The sequence below is a fragment of the Schistocerca cancellata genome, chromosome 1 (assembly GCF_023864275.1).
Source record: "Schistocerca cancellata isolate TAMUIC-IGC-003103 chromosome 1, iqSchCanc2.1, whole genome shotgun sequence".
Taxonomy (NCBI): domain Eukaryota; kingdom Metazoa; phylum Arthropoda; class Insecta; order Orthoptera; family Acrididae; genus Schistocerca; species Schistocerca cancellata.
In genome coordinates this window covers 812323614-812344327 of record NC_064626.1, presented here as the reverse complement: position 1 = coordinate 812344327, position 20714 = coordinate 812323614, and the positions used below count along the sequence as shown (strand labels likewise).

Genomic DNA, 20714 nt, shown 5'->3' with positions numbered 1-20714 from the left:
ACAATTGCTACAAGCCCTGACACCCGATGACAAAGTCAAACACTTTGAATTTTCGGCGCGGTTGCAACAGCTCATGGAAGAGGATGCGTTCAGTGCGAAACTTGTTTTCAGTGATGAAGCAACATTTTTTCTTAATGGTGAAGCGAACACACAATGTGCGAATCTGGGCAGTAGAGAATCCTCACGCATTCGTGCAGCAAATTCGCAATTCACCAAAAGTTAACGTGTTTTGTGCAATCTCACGGTTTATAGTTTACGGCCCCTTTTTCTTCTGTGAAAAAAACGTTACAGGACACGTGTATCTGGACATGCTGGAAAATTGGCTCATGCCACAACTGGAGACCGACAGCGCCGACTTCATCTTTCAACAGGATAGTGCTCCACCGCACTTCCATCATGATGTTCGGCATTTCTTAAACAGGAGATTGGAAAACCGATGGATCGGTCATGGTGGAGATCACGATCAGCAATTCATGTCATGGCCTCCACGCTCTCCCGACTTAACCCCATGCGATTTCTTTCTGTGGGGTTATGTGAAAGATTCAGTGTTTAAACCTCCTCTACCAAGAAATGTGCCAGAACTGCGAGCTCGCATCAACGATGCTTTTGAACTCATTGATGGGGACATGCTGCGCCGAGTGTGGGAGGAACTTGATTATCGGCTTGATGTCTGCCGAATCACTAAAGGGGCACATATCGAACATTTGTGAATGCCTAAAAAAACTTTTTGAGTTTTTGTATGTGTGTGCAAAGCATTGTGAAAAGATCTCAAATAATAAAGTTATTGTAGAGCTGTGAAATCGCTTCAATCATTTGTAATAACCCTGTATATATTGTTGTAGAAAATGTTATTTATATAAAAACTAATTTCGAGGACATGTACCTCACTCTGGGCAACAGTGTCATTGAATGCCATTCTGTATGTACACACATCAAAAAAAGTTTTGCATCACCTTGGTTCCGAGAGTTCCGGAACCTGAACAGAAAATTGAAATAGAGATCAACATAAACATCAATTCCACCTCCATTATTGCTCATGAAAACCATACATTGCATGTTGTACCACCATACAGCAAGACCTTCAGAGGCGGTTGTCCAGATTGCTGCACACACCGGTACCTCTAATACCCAGTAGCACGTCCTCTTGCATTGATGCATGCCTGTATTCATCATTGCATACTATCCACAAGTTCATCAAGGCACTGTTGGTCCAAATTGTACCATTCCTCAATGGTGATTTGGCGTAGATCCCTTAGAGTGGTTGGTGGGTCACGTCATCCGTAGACAGCCCTTTTCAGTCTGTCCCAGGCATGTTCAATAGGGTTCATGTCTGGAGAACATGCTGACCACTCTAGTCGAGCAATGTCGTTATCCTGAAGGAAGTCATTCATGAGTTGTGCATGATGGGGGCACGAATTGTCTTCCATGAACACGATGCATCGCCAATATGCTCCCATATGGTTGCACTATCCGTCGGAGGATGGCATTCACGTATTGTACAACCATTACGGCGCCTTCCGTGAACATCAGTGGCGTATGTTGGCCCCACATAATGCCACCCCAAAACAGCAGGAAACCTCCACCTTGCTGCGCTCGCTGTACAGTGTGTCTAAGGTATTCAGCCTGTCCAGGTTGCCTCCAAACACTTCTCCGATGATTGTCTGGTTGAAGCCATATGCAACACTCAGCGGTGAAGAGAACATGATGCCAATCCTGAGTGGTCCATTCGGCATGTTGTTGGGCCCATATATACTGAGCTGGATGGTGTCGAGGTTGCAAAGATGGACATCACCATGGACGTCGGGCATGAATTTGCGCATCATGCAGCCTATTGCACACAGTTTGAGTCGTTATACAACGTCCTGTGGCTGCACAAAAAGCATTATTCAACATGGTGGCATTGCTGTCCGAGCCATAATCTGTAGGCAGCGGTCATCCACTGCAGTAGTAGCCCTTGGGCAGCCTGAGGGAGGCATGTCATTGACAGTTCAAGTCTCTCTGTATCTCCTCCATGTCTGAACAACATCCCTTTGGTTCATTCCCAAAGTAACAATGCAGACACGACCAAACTGCAGTATTAACTGTCTAGGCATGGTTGAACTACAGACAACATGAGCTGTGTAGCTCTTTCCTTGTGCAGTGACTGGATGTGATCAGCTGTCGGACCCCGTCCATCTAATAGGTGCTGCTCATGCATGGTTCTTTACATCCTTGGGCGGGTTTAGTTACTTCTCTGAACAGTCGAAGGGATTGTGTGTGTGATACAATATCCACAGTCAACATCTATCTTCACGATTTCTGGGAACAGAGGTGATGCAAAAAATTTTTTGGTGTGTGTACAAAGACTGCTAAATTTCTAGATATTCACTAGTGTTACAATTCAGAAACTGTTTTGTAAGTAGCCATTTCTTTCCACCAGAGATTGAAAATTGCAAGAGAATTTGGTGATAAGGCTGCAGAAAGGAGAGCCAATAGCAATTTAGGTAATTCTCACATATTTCTTGGTGAATTTGAAGCTGCAGCAGAACATTACAAGTAAGTTCAGTATTAAAATATGCTCTATATGCACATGCTCCATTATCTTCTTTCAAATTGTATTACAAAGCTTTACCTGTGGCCACGTGTGATATGTTTTACAAGACTTATCAGTTAACTGTTAAGATATAAAATAATTGTGATGTCATCTTGAACAGTTCAGTTGCAATTAACTAATACATTTTAGCTTTTAAATACTAGTCGTATACACAGCCACATAATTTTTTCCCTGAGGGAATGAGGTATATAAACAAATATTATCATATAATTTTTCTAGCGCATTTCTCAAGTTACAACTAAATACAATTTTAAGTACACAAGTTGGTATTCCATGCAAAAAAATATTGTGTTCAAGTGATGCAAATTTACATATCTCCTGGTGCTGTGGATTTCAGTCCACAGCTGGCTTGCAAATGGCTCCTGAACTGCATAGTTGCTTGCTTTGCCGCTTATAGAATGTATGCTCCCATTATTTGACATGAAGGCAATGCAATTGTGGGACAGTAGATCCCACAGCAACATATGCCCAGCGTGCGTGAAACTATTTTCTTGGTGCTGATCACCAGTGGTCTCCATAAAGTTACGTGTCCAAAACACACAAAAATTAATACTATTCAGCCATGTCTCTCAGAGAGAGTTAAAAAACTGTGTGGAATTGGGTCTGCGGATAAAGATGGTCACTATATATATATATATATAATAGAGGGAAACATTCCACGTGGGAAAAATATATTAAAAAGAAAGATGATGAGACTTACCAAACAAAAGCGCTGGCAGGTCTATCGACCTGCCAGCGCTTTTGTTTGGTAAGTCTCATCATCTTTCTTTATATATATATATATATATATATATATATATATATATATATATATATATATATATATATATAAACAAAGATGATGTGACTTATCAAATGAAAGTGTTGGCAGGTCGACAGACACACAAACGAACACAAACATACACACAAAATTCAAGCTTTCGCAACAAACTGTTGCCACATCAGGAAAGAGGGAAGGAGAGGGAAAGACGAAAGGATGTGGGTTTTAAGGGGGAGGGTAAGGAGTCATTCCAGTCCCGGGAGCGGAAAGACTTACCTTTCTATTATATATATATATATATATATATATAAAAACAAAGATGATGTGACTTACCAAATGAAAGTGCTGGCAGGTCGACAGACACACAAACGAACACAAACATACACACAAAATTCAAGCTTTCGCAACAAACTGTTGCCTCATCAGGAAAGAGGGAAGGAGAGGGAAAGACGAAAGGATGTGGGTTTTAAGGGAGAGGGTAAGGAGTCATTCCAGTCCCGGGAGCGGAAAGACTTACCTTAGGGGGAAAAAAGGACGGGTATACACTCGCACACACATACATATCCATCCACACATATACAGACACAAGCAGACATATTTCCTAAGGTAAGTCTTTCCGCTCCCGGGACTGGAATGACTCCTTACCCTCTCCCTTAAAACCCACATCCTTTCGTCTTTCCCTCTCCTTCCCTCTTTCCTGATGAGGCAACAGTTTGTTGCGAAAGCTTGAATTTTGTGTGTATGTTTGTGTTCATTTGTGTGTCTGTCGACCTGCCAGCACTTTCATTTGGTAAGTCACATCATCTTTGTTTTTAGGTATATTTTTCCTTCGTGGAATGTTTCCTTCTATTACAACCATATATATATATATATATATATATATATATATATATATATATATATATATACACACACACACATTCCGTTATTCTCATTGCCTGTTCTGCTTCTTGTATATTGGGCTTTAATATATTTCTCAATTATCACTGTTCAGAATTCTGCCACAAGGAACTTACTTTCTTTGATGATAGTATATTGATTAAACTCAGTTAATCCTTATTGTCTGTTATCATAATCTCCTCTCGGTCTTCAACACCACCATTGTCAGGGAAGTGCATATTTATTGTTAATCCATAAAATATCAGCATCAGTAAAACTCGGAACATAATGTACGCATTTCAGTTTTGTGTTACACTGACCATCGTATTAAAATTGTCAATCTGTGTGCTTACAAATATTCCTATTGCCATTGTTTATTTCTTGAGTGAGACAGTCAACCTCTGCTTTGAACTGTCTGGTTATTAGTGGAGCTGTGGTTTGTGGTGACATAACTCAAAAAAACCTGTGAGCTGCTGCATTTTGCTTGCTGTGGTGTTTCTGTCACAGACAATGTATGAATAAAAGTAAAATAAATAAAATGGACATAATTTAAATGAATCATCAACTAGCAATTTTTGCTCACTCATCTTAATTTATCTTCTGTCACATAATGCACTAGTTAAGCAACTGTTTCTATTAAAACTTACATATTATCAGGACTGTTACATCTCAGTTGTATTACAAAAACTTTGACATTTTGTTCCCTTATAGTTCCACTAATGGACTACAATGACAATTTTAAAATCAATTACAGACCCTTCATTGAGAATGGCACTATTTTTGATTACTGTGAAAAGTAATTAATGTCTTGTCTTTTTTTTATGAACATATTCCTAACAGAAACTGGACACACTTTGTATATAGCGTTGCGCTAAAATTAACATTTGTTTTGTTTATTTTATAGGAGAACATTAGTGCTAGCACAAGAATTGGGAGACCGAGCTGTTGAAGCTCAAGCATGTTATAGTTTGGGTAATACTTATACCTTACTTCGAGATTATCCGACTGCTATTGAATATCATCTACGCCATTTAATCATTGCACAGCAGCTGATGGATAGAGTTGGAGAAGGTGAGTACATATCTTTATAAAATGGTTTTACGTTCCACACTTCCTTTCTGGACTTTGATAAGTTGGAATTGTTTTGCCTTTGTCAGTTTTATTTAAAAATTAATACAACCTGGAATTTTCTGTTGATAAACAGGGCGAGCATGTTGGAGTCTGGGTAATGCGCACTCTGCAATGGGTAACCATGAAAAGGCGCTTTACTTCGCAAGTAAACATCTGGAAATTTCAAAAGAGGTACCAAACTTTTACTTTCTGCTTAAAATCATACTGGAATCATTTCTTTAAAAGAGGAAGTTAGGTTTACCTTCAGGTTTATCATATTATTTTCAGCATCATATGTATTCTAATGACCACAGTCATAAAACCTATCCCATCTACCCATTTATTCCACCCCGAAATGACTGTTCGTAGATAATCTGGGGGACTGGGTTTGTAAGAGGACTCATTTGTTAGCGGTTGACTTGGAGGAGGAAGCCAAAATCCATTGTGTGTTGGGATCACCCCAGAATGTAACAGACAGGAGCTGGCTTATTATTTCACTGTCTGGATATGGATAAACACTAAATTGAGAAACATGTCACAGTGAAGCCAATAAATAACTAAATACAAAAAATATTTTAGGATTAAAGCAGACTACTCACAGACAAGCAGAAGCATTGAGTTGTCAGTGTGCATACACGGATGAAGGAAAACTTCCTAGCTTTCATACGTGTTCTTTCACGAGCTAGAGCACGCGCGCATGCGCAAAAACACACACACACACACACACACACACACACACACACACACCTATGCCCCTGCATGCTGCAGAACTAGATCTGATGGCACACGTACATTCATTGAACAGATAAGGCTTTTGATGTTGGAATAACTGTGTGAGAAGATGTTCACATCTAGTTCTGTAGAATGATTATCATGTGAATCTCCACTTGAGAAACAATACAGTCATGCTGCAGTTACTAGTACATAATCACTTCTCTTCACCAAGGCTTACCAATGTACTGAAATATGCCTGATACAAATCAGGATATTTAGAGGACCACCTGTTGACAGTTTGAAATCTTGCTGAATTTTGTTTTATATTGTCTTCTCTGTCGCATATATTGTGTGAAAAAATTTAGTTCATTTTTTTTGTGCATTGTGTAAAAAATGTTACGTTTGAAGCATTTCTGTACAGATTAATTTTCTATAATAATAATGAGTTATTTATCATTTTTAGTTAACAAAATTCTAAAAAAAACTAAAAATACCATGTATGTAAAACGTAAAATAATTTAAAACATGAAAATTATACAAGTAAAATAAATAATTTAGAATATATATTATCTGCATTTATTGTAAATCATCTCTCTTTTTGAGTTTGCTAACAACTACAATTAACCTCAAAAAGTTTTAGGAAACTAGTAGTTTTTACCACAGCTTTTTGTGTTGTCATAATAGAAATCTTGTTTTGTGTATTTGCTTCTGTTCTTATAGGGAATTAGCAACTTTTTTAGCTCAACAGATTAAAAGATAATCCGTGGGCTTGCTTTAAAGTTATTTGTTCACTGTCCTGTAATACATTGCACTAGCCAAAATGCTGCCTCACTTAGAATGCTGTTCTCGAATGCGGGATGAAACTGGAAATCACCCTGACTACTCTCAAACAATTGGAAGACCTCTCAAGAATCATGTACTTTTGATACACCTTACCTAGAGGTATCTCAAGTGCTATCCTCTCCTGTTAGTTCTTTCTCCTCTGCAGAAAGTACAGGATCTGTCATTACTCATCCACCTGACTGTGAGTGCCATGTCAATGGCAGATCTAGGCGTCTTGTATGGGGTGGATGGGGCCAGGAAGGGCTAAGGGAGTTATACCAATCCCCCTAACCAACAGGTTCACTAAACTGAGCGAGTGGGGCTCGCTTCACGGGTTTTTGGGGAACCGGTTTTGTCTGGTATCAAGAGAAGTTTCAAACATACTGCGAATAATGGAACCCCTCAGGGAAAGGGCAGCAAGGGACAGGAAAGGACACCAAGTACACTCAGTGTGTATGCTGGGAGCCTCATTCAGCATGTTGAAGAGTCTAATCTAGCAGCCAATGAGGGAACAGGGTGCAACCAGCTGCATTGGACCTTATGTTGCCTGTCGTCTAGGCTCTTGAGGCCTTACATTGGTCATTCCAGCATCTGGCAGAGGAAAGTTGAGAAGTCCACCCTTGAACTTAGAATTTCAATCAAGTTCACAATTGGCAGCATTGTCCCCAGGACTGATCATGGTCCTTTAATTGTGAGTCACATGGAAGGACTGAACCAGAGACTTCGAAGGTTCTGTGACAAGCTAGGCTGTGATTTCTCGACTTGGCACCATAAGTTCGAGAACTGTAGGGTCTTCCAATTTGTCAGGTGTGCACAACACATCAGATGCTGCTACTCAGGTAGTTGATTGTGTGTGGGTTACAGACAAGGTTTTTTTTCGATTAGGTGACTCTCCTACCAATCTAGGTAACTATAGCTGTAGAAAAACCAAGAGGTATCAGTGTGAGATTAAGAGAGATACCTCCCACAGGTGAGAGTATTAAAATTCTGAACAAGGTGCCAGAGCTTTGAGTGCTCTTGAAAAGCCATGATGCTCACATAATATCAGGTACAGAAAGCTGGTTGAAAAATGAAATTGATAGCAGTGAGATTTTTGGGGAAAGATTTAATTATATATTGAAAGGATAGTGTACTGAGATAGAAATTGAAGCTGCATGTGAGAGTGTGTGGGCATAAAATGATAATTGGATTCTTCTATCGCCCACGAAACTCATCTCCTGATGAAACCGAAAACTTGAGAGGAAACCTCAGTTATCTTGTGCATGAGTTCTGCAATCATACTGTATCATTGGTGGAGACCTTAATCTTCCAACAATCAATTGGGAAAATTACAGCTTTGTTAGTGGCGGGCTTGATAAGACATCCTGTGAAACATTACTAAATGCCTTTTCTGGGAACTGTCTAGAAGAGGTAGTTTGGAACCCCTTACATGTTGGACACATTTTGGATCTAATGGCAACAGATACATCTGACCCCTCTGAGGATGTCCACATTAAAACTGGTATCAGTGACTATGATGCAGTTGTGGCAACAATGATTAGCAAAGTACAATGGACAACAACAACAAGCAGAAAGATATATAAGTTCAGTAAACTGGATAAAAGTCAGTAGTGTCCTGTCTCCATGCGGAACTTTCACAACAAGGCAGGAGCATTTAGGAACTATGGTTCAAGTTTAAAAGAATAGTCTACCATGCACTGGATATATATGTACCAAGTAGAACTGTTCATAATGGAAGGGACCCTCCATGTTATGCAGTCACTGTAAGGGAACATCTAAAGAAACAGACATTACTGTATAATAGGTGTAAAAGAAAATTTAGGGCTGCAGATAGAGAAATACTGAATGAAACATGTTTGGCTGTCAAGAGAGCAATGTATGGTGCCTTCAATGGCCACCATAGCAGGATATTGTCAAATGATCTTTCACAAAACCCAAAGAAATTCTGGTCGTTTGTTAAGGCTGTTAGTGGTACCAAAGCTAGTTTCCAGTCCCTAGCAAATGAAACAGGAACGGAAATTGAGGGCAGCAGAGCGAAACCTGAAATACTTAACTCCGTTTTAAAATATTCCTTTCCAAACGAAAAGCCAGGAGAATTGTCCCAATTTTATCCTCGTACCACTGAAAAGATGAGTGAAATTAGTATAAGTGCCATTGGCATTGAAAAACAGCTGAAATAGTTAAAATTGAACAAAGCTGCAGGTTCCAATAGAATCGCGCTCTGATTCTATAGTTGGAAAAAGCTCAGGTCACACTTGTATACAAGAAGGTTAGTAGAAGTGATCCACAAAACTACCTTTTAATTAATATCCTTGACATTGATTTGTTGTAGAATCTTAGAACATATTCTGAGCTCAAACGTAATGAGGTATCTTGAACAGAATGGTGTCGTCCTCCATGTCAACCAGCATGGATTCTGAAAACGTTGATCACGTGAAACCCAACTCGCAGTTTCCTTGCGTAACAGAGTGAAAGCTGTGGATCAAGGCATTTTGGTAGATACAGTATTTCTTGATTGCTGAAAAGCATCTGACTCAGTATTACACCTACACTTATTGTCAAAAGTATGTTCATATGGTGTATGAAGCGAATGTTATGACTGGATTGAGGATTTTTTGGTAGGAAGGATGCAGCATCGTGGGTGGAGAGTCATTGTCAGGTGTAGAAGTAACTTAATGTGTACCTCAAGGAAGTGTGTTGGAACTCTTGCTGTTGATGTTGTTTATTAATGATCGTGCAGACAATATTAATAGTAACCTCGGACTTTTTGTAGATGACGCAGTTATCTGTAATGAAGTACTGCCTGATAGAAGCTGAATAAATATTCACTCACATCTTGATAACATTTCAAAGTGGTGCAAAGACTGGCAACTTACTTTAAATGTTCAGAAATGTGAAATTGTGCACTTCACGAAATGAATAAATGTAGTATCCTGTGACTGTAATATCAATGAGTCACTTTTGGAATTGGCCAACTCATGCAAATATCTGTGTTTAACACTTGGTAGATATATGAAATGGAATGATCACATAGGCTCAGTAGTGGGTAAAGCAAATTATAGACTTCAGTTTAGTGGTAGAATACTGGGAAAGTGAAATCAGTCTACAAAGGAGATTGCTTACAAATCATGTGTGCAACTGGTCCTCAAATGTTGCTCAAGTGTGTGGGACCTGTACCATATATGAACAACAAGGGATATTGAACATATACAGAGAAGGGAGGCACAAATGGTCACAGGTTTGTTTGATTCATGGGAGAGTGCAGCAAAGATACTGAAGGAAGACTTATGAAGATAGACATAAACTACCCTGAGAAAGTCATTAATAAATTTTCAAGAACCAACTTTAATGATGACTCTAGGAATATACTACAAAGCCCTACATATCACTTTCATAGAGGGATCAGGAGGACAAGATTAGAATAATTACTGCACACATAGAGGCACTCAGACTATCATTCTTCCTGTGCTCTACATGTGAATGGAAGGGGAAGAAAATCTAATTACTGATACAATGGGACTTAACCTATGCCTGGTTTGAATGTAGATGTAGATGTAGGTAGTTTAAGTGTGTCTTGGAGTCTACCAGTTCAGCCCTTTCAAGATCTCCGTGATAGCCTCCTGCAGATCAAAGAAACATCTGACCATTCATGCTGCCCTCCTCTGTGTACATTCAATATCCTTTGTTTGGTACACACTTGAGCCATATTCTAGGATGGGTTGCTCGAGTGATTTGTAAGCAGTCTTGTTTGTAGAGTGATTACATTTCTGTTCTGTTCTATCAATAAACTGAAGTCTACACCTGCTTCACCCACAACTGAGTCAATGTGATTATTCCATTTCATATCCCTAGAAAGTGTTACACTCAGGTAATTGTATGAGTTCTCCAATTCCAAGTGCGACTCATTGATATTGAAGTCACAGGATACCCCAATTTTTCATTTTGTGAAGTGCACACTTTCACATTTCTGAACATTTAAAGCAAGTTGCCAATCTTTCCTCCACTTTGAAATATTATCAAGTTGTTTCTGAATATTTATGCAGCTTCTTTCAGACTGTCATTCATTGCAGGTAGCTGCATCATCTGCAAAAAATCTGAAGTTAATATTAATATTTTCTGCAAGATCGTTAAGATACAACATGAACAGTAGGGGTGCCAACTCACTTCCATGGAGCACACACAAAGTTAGTCTACATCTGTTGATGACTTTCCATCCAAGATAACATGCTACATCCTCCCTACCACAAAATTTCACTTGATACCCCATATGGTCATACTTCTGATAATAAGCGTAGATGGATACTGAGTCAAATGCTTTTTGGAAATCAAGAAATTCTGAATGTTGCTTGACTGCCTTGGTCCAAAGCTTTTAGTATGTCATGTAAGAAAAGTGCATGTTGGGTTTCACAAGATCGATGTTTTCGGACTCCATACTGGTTGGCACAGAGGGGCTAACTTAAATGCAAATTCAAAGAATGGAAACTGCAGGCAGGAATATCACCAGTGTGAGGAAAAGATAGATTGCTACTTACCGTAAAGAAGACACGTCAAGTTGGCGACATACACAATTAAGACACTCACATATAGCTTTTGGCCACAGCCTTTATCAGTAAAGAGGACACACACACACACACACACACACACACACACACACACACACACACACACACACGACCACCAACTTCAGCATCACCCGGGATGCAATCAGCAATCTGGAGGGGTTGGGGAAGGGGAAGAGAAAGGGGAAAGAACAGTGATGTACAGTTGGGGAGAGAGCCAATGCTATCTAGTTGAGTATGCAGGGGCTAGACTGCCAAGAGGCGCAGTGTCGGGGGTTGTGGGGCAGGGAGGTGCTGGAAAAAGGAGCAAAAAAAGGACAGGAGTGGGGAAGGATGAGCAGGTGGGTTGGCAGAGGGCTGCAAATAAACAGGGTAAGAGATGAGAATGTGGAGGAGATGGTAGGACAGAGGGGATGGAAACTGTTGGGTGGAGGGTGTGGGAACAGTATGCTACCGTAGGTTGAGGCTGTGATAATTTACGGGAATGGAGAATGTGTTGTAAGGGTAACTCCCATCTGCACAGTTCAGAAAAGCTGGTGGTGGAGGGAAGGATCCAAGTGGCTTGGATAGTGAAGCAGCCATTGAAATCAATTGTGTTATGTTCAGCTGTGTGTTGTGCCACAGGGTTGTCTACTTTGCTCTTGGCCAGAGTTTGGCAGTGGCCATTCATCCTGGCAGGCAGCTGGTAGGCAGTCATAACAATATAAAAAGCTGTGCAATGATTGCAGCAGAGTTGGCAGCTTTTGCAGGTGGCCTGGCCCCTGATGGGGTAGGATAAACCTGTGACAGGACTGGAGTAGGAAGTGGTGGGTTGGGTGGATTGGGTAGGTTTTGCACCTGGGTCTTCTGCAGGGATATGATCCTTGTGGCAAGGGGTTGGTATTTGGAGTGGCATAGGCATGTTGTGGATATTGGATGGGCTGGGAAGTATCTGGGGTAGGATGTCCCACATTTCAGGGCACGATGATAGGTAATCAAAGCCATGGCGAAGGATGCAATTCAGTTGTTCCAGTCCAGGGTGATACTGGGTGACAAAGGGAACACTGTTATGTGGCTGGTTTATGAGGGTGATGGGAGGATTGGAGTTGTGAGGGGAAATGGCACAGGAGATCTGTTAGCAGACTAAGTCTGGGGGATAGTGCCTATCTGTGAAGGCCTTGGTGAGACCCTGACCATACTGAGCAACAGAGTTTTGGACATTGCAGATACGCCATTCCCGGGTAACCAGTCACTGTCATTCATAACAACAGTGGTGGAACCTTTGTCTGCCTGTAGGGTGATTAGGTCAGGATTTGTTTTGAGGTTGTGTGTGGCTGTTCCTTCTGGAGGTAATGAATTCCTGGAAGGTGACCAGCGGGTGGTTAGGTGGGGGTGCGGGGAGGAGGATCACAGTTGGATGGTGGTATGAACTGAAGGAGGCAGGGTTCAGTGGTTTTGGTTGGAGGGATTGGCGTCAAAAAGTGCTTCCATTGCAGGCATCGGGAGAAGGAGAGTAGATCTTTGACAAATCCAACATGTTTAAATTGTGGTGTAGGGCTAAAGGTGAGGCCTTTGGATAGGACTGAAACCTCTGTGGAGCTGATGGTTTTGGTGGAAGTGCTAACGACAGTGTTACCAGAATGTTTTGGCTCTGGATTTGGTGGAGGGTTGGTAGGGAGTTTTGGGGGATGTGGCAAGTTGAAAAGGTCGGCTAGGCAGGGTTTAGCTGCTATGAGGGATGGATGAGGAGGAACATTGTGGATACGATAGGGCTTTGAACAGTGGTTCCCAAGGCAGCAGTAGGATTTCAGCAGGTTGGATAATTTGTGGAGGCGGTGTCTGGATTGCTCCTCCAGGTGCCGGAGAGCAAGGGATTCAATTTCAGGGATGTGATGGAGTAGGGATTGCAGAGTAGTAGTCTACTGCAGAGATGTTTCTTGGTTTCCTGTGCCATGAAGATGTGTTTTTGCAGTACGAGCTTTGTGAGGGCCAGAGATTGGCGGAATCAGAAAAGTTGTAGGTCATTGGGAAAGGAAGGGTGGTATCCAGAGCAAGGAATCCTTACAGTTAAACTGTTTGGGTTGGGGGATTCCATGGTTTAGGCAGCATTTGAGAAACAGGATGTGGGACTGGGTTTTAGCCAGGGGAAGTAATACTTTACTGAACTTGTGCAAAAAGATGGAGCAAGGGTCCATTGTGGCAGGAATGGTACAAAGGAAATGGGAATGACTCAGAAATGGGAGAAATAGATGTAGATGGTTGTGAGAGGAATTGGAGAACGAAAAGACATATAAAGACATTTAAAAAATACGTATAGACATGCAGAAACATGCACAGATGTGCAAAAATATTTACAGATACATAAAATTGTACTCAAATATTTAAAGATGCACAAAAATACTTGAAACCAAGCAAAACTACACACACATGTTAAAAATGTACAGAAACATGGGTGAAAAGAAACAATGATATTTGGTATGTGTATGTTACGTCAAGCAAAGAGGGGGGTTGGGTTAGGTTGTGGATCAAAAGTTCATGTAGCATGGATAGGTGTGGAAAACAAAATTTTAAAGTCCGTCAGGCAGAGCGATGAGGTGGGATCAATACAAATAAATGTAATTAACTGTCAAAGGAGAGAATCTGGGGCATTAGATGCTGCATCAACAATCCATATGGTCTCAAAGTCTGAGGGGTGCGCGGACGGTCATTGATACAGTGTGGCTCGGAAGCAGATGCAAGTTGGAAGGCAATGAATAAGCACAGGAAAGAAGACAAAGAATGGACATTGAGAAGAGTAGTGCTGTAGAGAAGAATAACACAGGAAAGCATCACAGGGTTGCAAGAGGGAAGAAAGCAGTTCAGCAAAAATTAAACACTGGAAACTCCAGGCAGGAACATCAAAATATAGGAAAAGATAGATTGCTATATACCATAAAGACGTTATGTCAAGTTGGAGACTTGCATGATTAAAAGACACTCGCTTATAGCTTTTGGCCACAGCCCTTGATAGTAAAGAGGACACACACACACACACACACACACACACACACACACACACAAAAGCACAAGCACACCACATGGACACACACACAACTGCCAGCTCCAGCATCTCAGGCCGGAATGCAACATCTTATGAGATGCAAGCAGTGATCTGGAGGGGTGGAGAAGGGGAAGGAATAATAGCGTACTGGTGGGGAGAAAGACAAACACTGTCTGGTTGAGTGTGTAGAGACTAGACTGCCGACAGGCACAGTGTCAGGAGGTTGTGGGGCAGGAAGGTGGGAAAGAGGAACAAAAAAGGACAGGAGTGGGGAAAGATGGGCAACTGTGTTGGCAGAGGGCTGCAAATAAACAGGGTGGGAGACAAGAATGGGGAGGAGATGATAGGACAGAGGTGGTGGAAACTGTTGGGTGGAGGGTGTGGGAACAGTATGCTAACCGTAGGTTGAGGCCAGGGTAACTGTGGGAGTGGAGAATGTGTTGTAAGGATAATGCCCATCTGCACTGTTCAGAAAAGCTGGTGGTGGAGAGAAGGATCCAGATGGCTTGGGTAGTGAAGCAGCCATTGAAATCAAGAGTGTTATGTTCAGTTGCATGTTGTGCCACAAGGCAGTCTACTTTGTTGTTGGCCATACTTTGGCAGTGGCCGTTCATACTGGTGGATAGCTGGTTGGTAGTCCTACCAACTCTGATAGGGATTTCATCGGATCTCTGTTCAGTTTTAATGATTTCAACTGTTTCTCAATGCCAGTAAAACTATAACATTTATTTCATTCATCTTTTCAGTGGTGCAAGGATTAAACTGGGGCAGCTCACCTGGGTTTTCCTTTGTAAAGGAATATTTGGAAATGGAGTTAAGGATTTCTGTGTTTGCTTTCCTACCCTGAATTTGAGTTCTTTCTCATTTGCCAGTGACTGGACACCAACCGTGATGCCACTAACAGCCTTTTCATATGACCAGAATTTCTTTGGCTTTCGTGAAAGATCATTTGTCAGTATTCTACTATGGTACTCATTGAAGGCCTCAAACATTGATACCTTGACATCCAAATGCAGTTCATTCTTTACAGTGACTATATTCCATGGAGGATACCTCCCATTATGAACTGTTCTACTGGGTATGTATCTATTCAGTGCATGCTCAACTATTCTTCTAAATGTAATCCATAGTTCCTTTAATGCTCCTGCAGTGCTGTGAAAGTTTCAGGTTCTTCATTGAGATATGACTCCACCTCTGCTTTTTTTAAAATCTAGTTTGTTGAAAATTATATATCCTTCTACTTGTTTTAGCTGCCCTTTGCATTTTGATAATCATCATTGCCACAACTGTCTCACGGTCACTGATTTCAGTTTCAATGTGGACATTCTCAAAGAGCTCAGGTCTGTTTGTTGCTATTAGAGCTAATGCATTTTTGTCATTCATGGGGTTCCAAACTAACTTTTTTAAGTAGTCTCCACTATTGATTGCAGTATGACTGGGGAACAGGATTTTCTCTGAAGTTTTCGGTTGTATCAGGAGGTAAGTCTGGTGGTTGATAGAAGGTTCCAATCACAACTTTATGTCCACCACTGATAATGTTACGACATGCACCAAAATCTGTAGTTGGTTGCGTCCTGTCCCCTTCATGGCTGCCACAATAGCCTCTTCAACTTGTTGAATGAGGCCCCCGGAAATACACACTAAATGTACCTGATATTCCTTTCTCTGGCCTGCTGCCATTTTTGTAAGGGATTCCACTACTCGTCATACATTTGAACTGCTGATGAGTAATAGACGCCTGCCCTTTTGCATTTGCCTTCTCTTGACACAGGACAAAGAGGGTTTGCAGACAGGTGAAGAAAGTCCCACTGGCTCATTTTCAGTGGAAGACAGAACCTAACACCTGTTGCTTAGGGGAACATCTCAAATCCATCACAGTTTCTGTCGATCCTGTGCAGGATGCCCATACTTACCACTGACAGGTCACTTGTTGTCAAGTGGACAAGTAATAGCAGATTCTGTACTTCCTGTGGAGGAGACAGGATTCGCGGGAGAGGATAGTACTTGAGCTACCTTTGGTAACTCTGGTACACAACCCTCCATAGCTCTCCCAAAATACAATTCAAAGCACCTGCCGGTCATTTGGCAGTAATCAGGGCAGTTTCCAGTTGCTTACAAACATCAACTACCTCATCCCGTGTTTGAGAACAGCATTCACAGTGGGGTTGCAGTGTGGCTGGTGCAGTATTTTACAGGACAGTAAACAAATAACTTTAAATTAAACCTGCTAATTATCTTTTAATCTGCTTGGCTAAGAATATTACTAATTCCCTTTAAGAACTGAAGCAATTAGTAGATGAAACGAGATTTCTGTGAAGGCAATAGAATAACCTGCAAGAAAAATTACTGGTTTCCTAACTTTGAGGTTATAGTCACTAACAAATTTGAAAATAGCATTGACTTAGGACAAATGTAGATAATATAGAGTCGTCTTTAAAAAGAAAGCTAGGTGTAACACAATATGTTTGTTATAAAATGTGTACTGTAATTAAATCACAAATGCCAATTTACTCTGAAATAGTTCATGCTAATGACAAAGGTGACTTCCAAAAAAATCTCAGAATTCTTTTTTTCATGTTGATATATACTGAAATTAGGGGCGAGTTATTCTTTGACAGTAACAGGAAAGTATAAACATTGATTTTCTATGAAACAAGTCACAAGTTACAAAAATTTTCAAAAGCAAACCTGTTCCTCACATAATTGTACAATGAAATTAGAGAACAATGGCTTTTAAATGAGGATAGGTTAGTTTAGGCCTACAATTGACGATAATAGTATGAATTTGTAGTGGCACTCACAAATGTTTTAAATTTAACAGTATATCACAATACAAATGAGAAGTGACATAACCAGTAAAAGATTATGTAAAACCGATGCACACAGTAAAATATTGGAATTTCAAATTGGCACAGGAATATGGCGCGTGCAGTCTCACACCCAAGATAATTTATAAGTCAACTTTTACACATAAATGTATGTGTAAATTGTATGAATTTTTTACTTAGCTGATTCTGTGGCAATATCTACACTGTCATGCAAAGATGAACACTGCACTGTTGGTTTATATCAGTCAGAATTATGAAAATTTTGCAACAGCAACAAAGCACATCTTCTGCTTGGAGCAGCTAACTGTGTTATATTAGGCACTCTGAAGAGAGAACTGGCCATTGTATATGTCTGCCATCAGCTTTATCTCCAATCTATAGATCAGCAAGGTTGTGGGAGACCTATCCTACACGACCATATGCACTGGAGCTCTGGTACCGCGTGCTGCGGAATTTGAATCACCGCCAGATGTCATGACGTCGAAAACCCATAAAGGTCTCTGTAGCATCGTGTCGTAAGCTGTGGCGGCGCGTGCCTCCTGGCCCACATTTAGAGTGAGGGTGCCACAGTGGAACATGTGGTTGCAGTGACCAATAGCGGCGTCCACAATCGAGTACTTAAGCGCCTGCCTGTCACTCAGCCTGCCAGTCTAACCTCACGTGCGTCTCAGGACATATCGCCTCTCATTAGACAGCGTATTGACTTTCGTGTTTTCTTTACGAGTGGACTTGGTTGTCTCATTTGGTTTATGACTCTGTTGTCTGTTCTTGTTGTTTCGTAAGGTCCTTCGTTGGTCATGTCTGTCCTCTCCCATTGTGTTGTTCGCGGGCCGCTCCACGGGTCCCGCCGCGTTTCCATCACTACAACCCCGTGACTGTTCTGGTCGCCATTACTACAGGAGCTGCTATACTCTTTCTGCAGTCTCCCTCCACTGGTGGTTGGTACCATGGTACAGCAGCCATTTAGAACCATGGAAAGTCTTGCAGCATCTTAACCAACATCCTTCACAGTCTACCACCATTGCTTTTAAATCACTCTGTGCAAAGGATCTTTATTGAATTAAACACATTAAGAATATTTGCAGGGGTGTTGCGTCTGCTCTTTGGGAACATTTGCCTCTTTATCTTAGGTGTAGGCCGAGTGCTGTACTCTGCTGGGTCACCAAAGATAACAACTATTCCATATCTCCTCCTTCATGATGGTCTTTCTACCAATGCATCAGTCTTTTTGAACACTTTGCGACACACTTCATGATAGTGTTGATGTCCTCTTCTCACCTGGCTAACTTTTGAGTGCATCCTTTACCTTCTGTAACCCTTAACTGTGTGAGGGTTGACTGAAAAGTAATGCCTCCACCTTCACAACTCTTTAACAGTTGGCAGCATCGGTTTGCGGCAGGTACTGGCTTGTTCCATAGTCTCTTCTCTACAGCTCCAGTTGGCGGGAAGCCTTAGCATTGAACAGTTGTGTTGTTACAGTTTGTAAAGTATGGAATCCTGCGCAGACGGTCGGTCAGTGCAGTTTAAGCAATGTGCAGTCGTTAAATTCTTGAATGCAGAAGGTGTCACCCCAAAGGAGATTCATCAGAGAATGAAAGCAGTTTATGGTGACTGTTGATGTGAGTACTGTGCATCGTTGAGCGATTAAGTTTAAAGATGTTGAGGTGGGAACATCTGACCTGCATTACAAACAAAGAGTTGGACATCCTGTGGCAGCAACCACTGAGTTTCACAAGCAAAATGTTGATAGATTGATTCAGGATGACCATTGTATCACTCGAAGAGTGGAGTCCTGAATCAGTCTGTCAACGATGCACAGTACTCACATCAACACAATCACCATAAACTGCTTTCATTCTCTGATGAATCTCCTTTGGGGTGACACCTTCTGCTGTCAAGAATTCGATGACTGCACGTTGCTTAGATCACATTGACCGACTGTCTGTGCAGGGTTCCATACATTACACTGTAACAACACAACCGTTCATTGCCAAGGCTTTCCGCCAACTGGAGCTGTGGAGAAGAGGCTACAGAACAAGCCAGTACCTGCCACATACCAATGCTGCCAACTGTTTTAGAGTTACGAAGGTGGAGGCAGTACTTTTCAGTCAACCCTTGTATAATGAACCTTGCACTGATAGAGAATTGCTTTAGGATCTTAATTCATTGCTTGATACAGCCCAAGATCCTGATTCGATTCATAATATGAAGATCCAACGTATGAATGTGACTCACAGACTTCATTTACCCAGGGTCTTCAACCACATTTGGCTAGAACATGTTTTCCATTCACAGTGCAGAGACAGCGTCATCATCCCTGCCTTTAAACCAGGTAAAAACCCAGTATCTGTTGACAGGTGCTGAACAATTAGCTCCACCATCGTGTTCTGCAAACAATGGTAGCCTGGTGGTTATGCTGGGTTATCAAATCGTGGGGCCCTTGGTTTCCATATCATGTGGTGCTGGGAGGGACAGTCCACAACTGGCCATCTGGTTAGGTGTGCCAAGGTTTTCTAAAAACTAGTATTTCATTGCAGTCTGTTTTGACCTTCATAGGGCACACAGCACTGCTTGGTGACATCACGTTGTATATTAAAACCCAGGAACCTTGTCTTTTGAGGTTCTCGACCAAGTTTGATTCATCAGTTTATATCCCACTTTTTTTTTTTTTAAGTTGGCACATAGCTCAGCTCCCCACTGGCCCAAGAGAATGGCATCCCTCAGTGCTCCATTCTGAGTGTTATGCTCTCTCTTGTTGCCATCAATGGCCTGTGACCTGTGGTTACTTGACTGCCATATGTCGATGACTTTTGCATTTAGCATAGTTCCTAAGCTGTAGACTTGGCTGTACGCTAGCTCCAATGAGCCCTCTGAAGGGGCCCCTCTTAAACTTTTCCTGTGCCTTCCAATTTTGTCCCACAAAAATGTGGGTCATGCATGTTTGTCGTTGTACCACAATTCATACAGACCAAGAACCTAACATGGGTATCCAGTGCTTGGACTTTTTGTGGAGATGTACATTTTGGGGTGCTTCTTTGACGTGAAGCTGATGTACTGTCTGAGGTGACAAAAGTTATGCAATACCTCCTAATATCATGTTGGTCCTTCTTTTGACTGGCATAGTTTAGCAGTTTGACATAGCATGGGCTCAACAAATCATTGGAAGTCCCAAACAAAAATATTGACTGTACTGCCTCTATAGCCGACCATAATTGTGAAATTGTTGCTGGTGCAGGATTTTGTGCACAAACTGACCTCTCGATTATGTTCCATAAATGTTCGATGAGATTCATGTCAGGCAATTTAGGTGGCCAGATCATTCACATGAACTGTCCAGAATGTTCTTCAAATCAGGCAAGGAGGTGAACACCATTATAAGGTGCCGGCAGGTCATACAACAAAAGCACTCAACAGCAGCATTCCACTAACG

At 41.4% G+C, this 20714-nt stretch overlaps 1 protein-coding gene across 4 annotated transcripts in view; it reads left to right on the top strand.

Annotated features, from left to right (window-relative positions):
* Positions 1-20714, top strand: part of LOC126188099 (G-protein-signaling modulator 2) — a 163547-nt gene that overhangs the window by 22035 nt on the left and 120798 nt on the right. For all 4 annotated transcript variants that reach the window (XR_007537822.1, XM_049929577.1, XM_049929566.1 and 1 more), the window contains exons 6-8: positions 2420-2535; positions 5137-5303; positions 5437-5534. Coding sequence is in view for 3 of the 4 variants with exons in the window: in XM_049929577.1 (XP_049785534.1) it covers positions 2420-2535; positions 5137-5303; positions 5437-5534 (381 nt within the window). In the remaining variant the exon portion in view is untranslated. The remainder of the gene's footprint in view (positions 1-2419; positions 2536-5136; positions 5304-5436; positions 5535-20714) is intronic.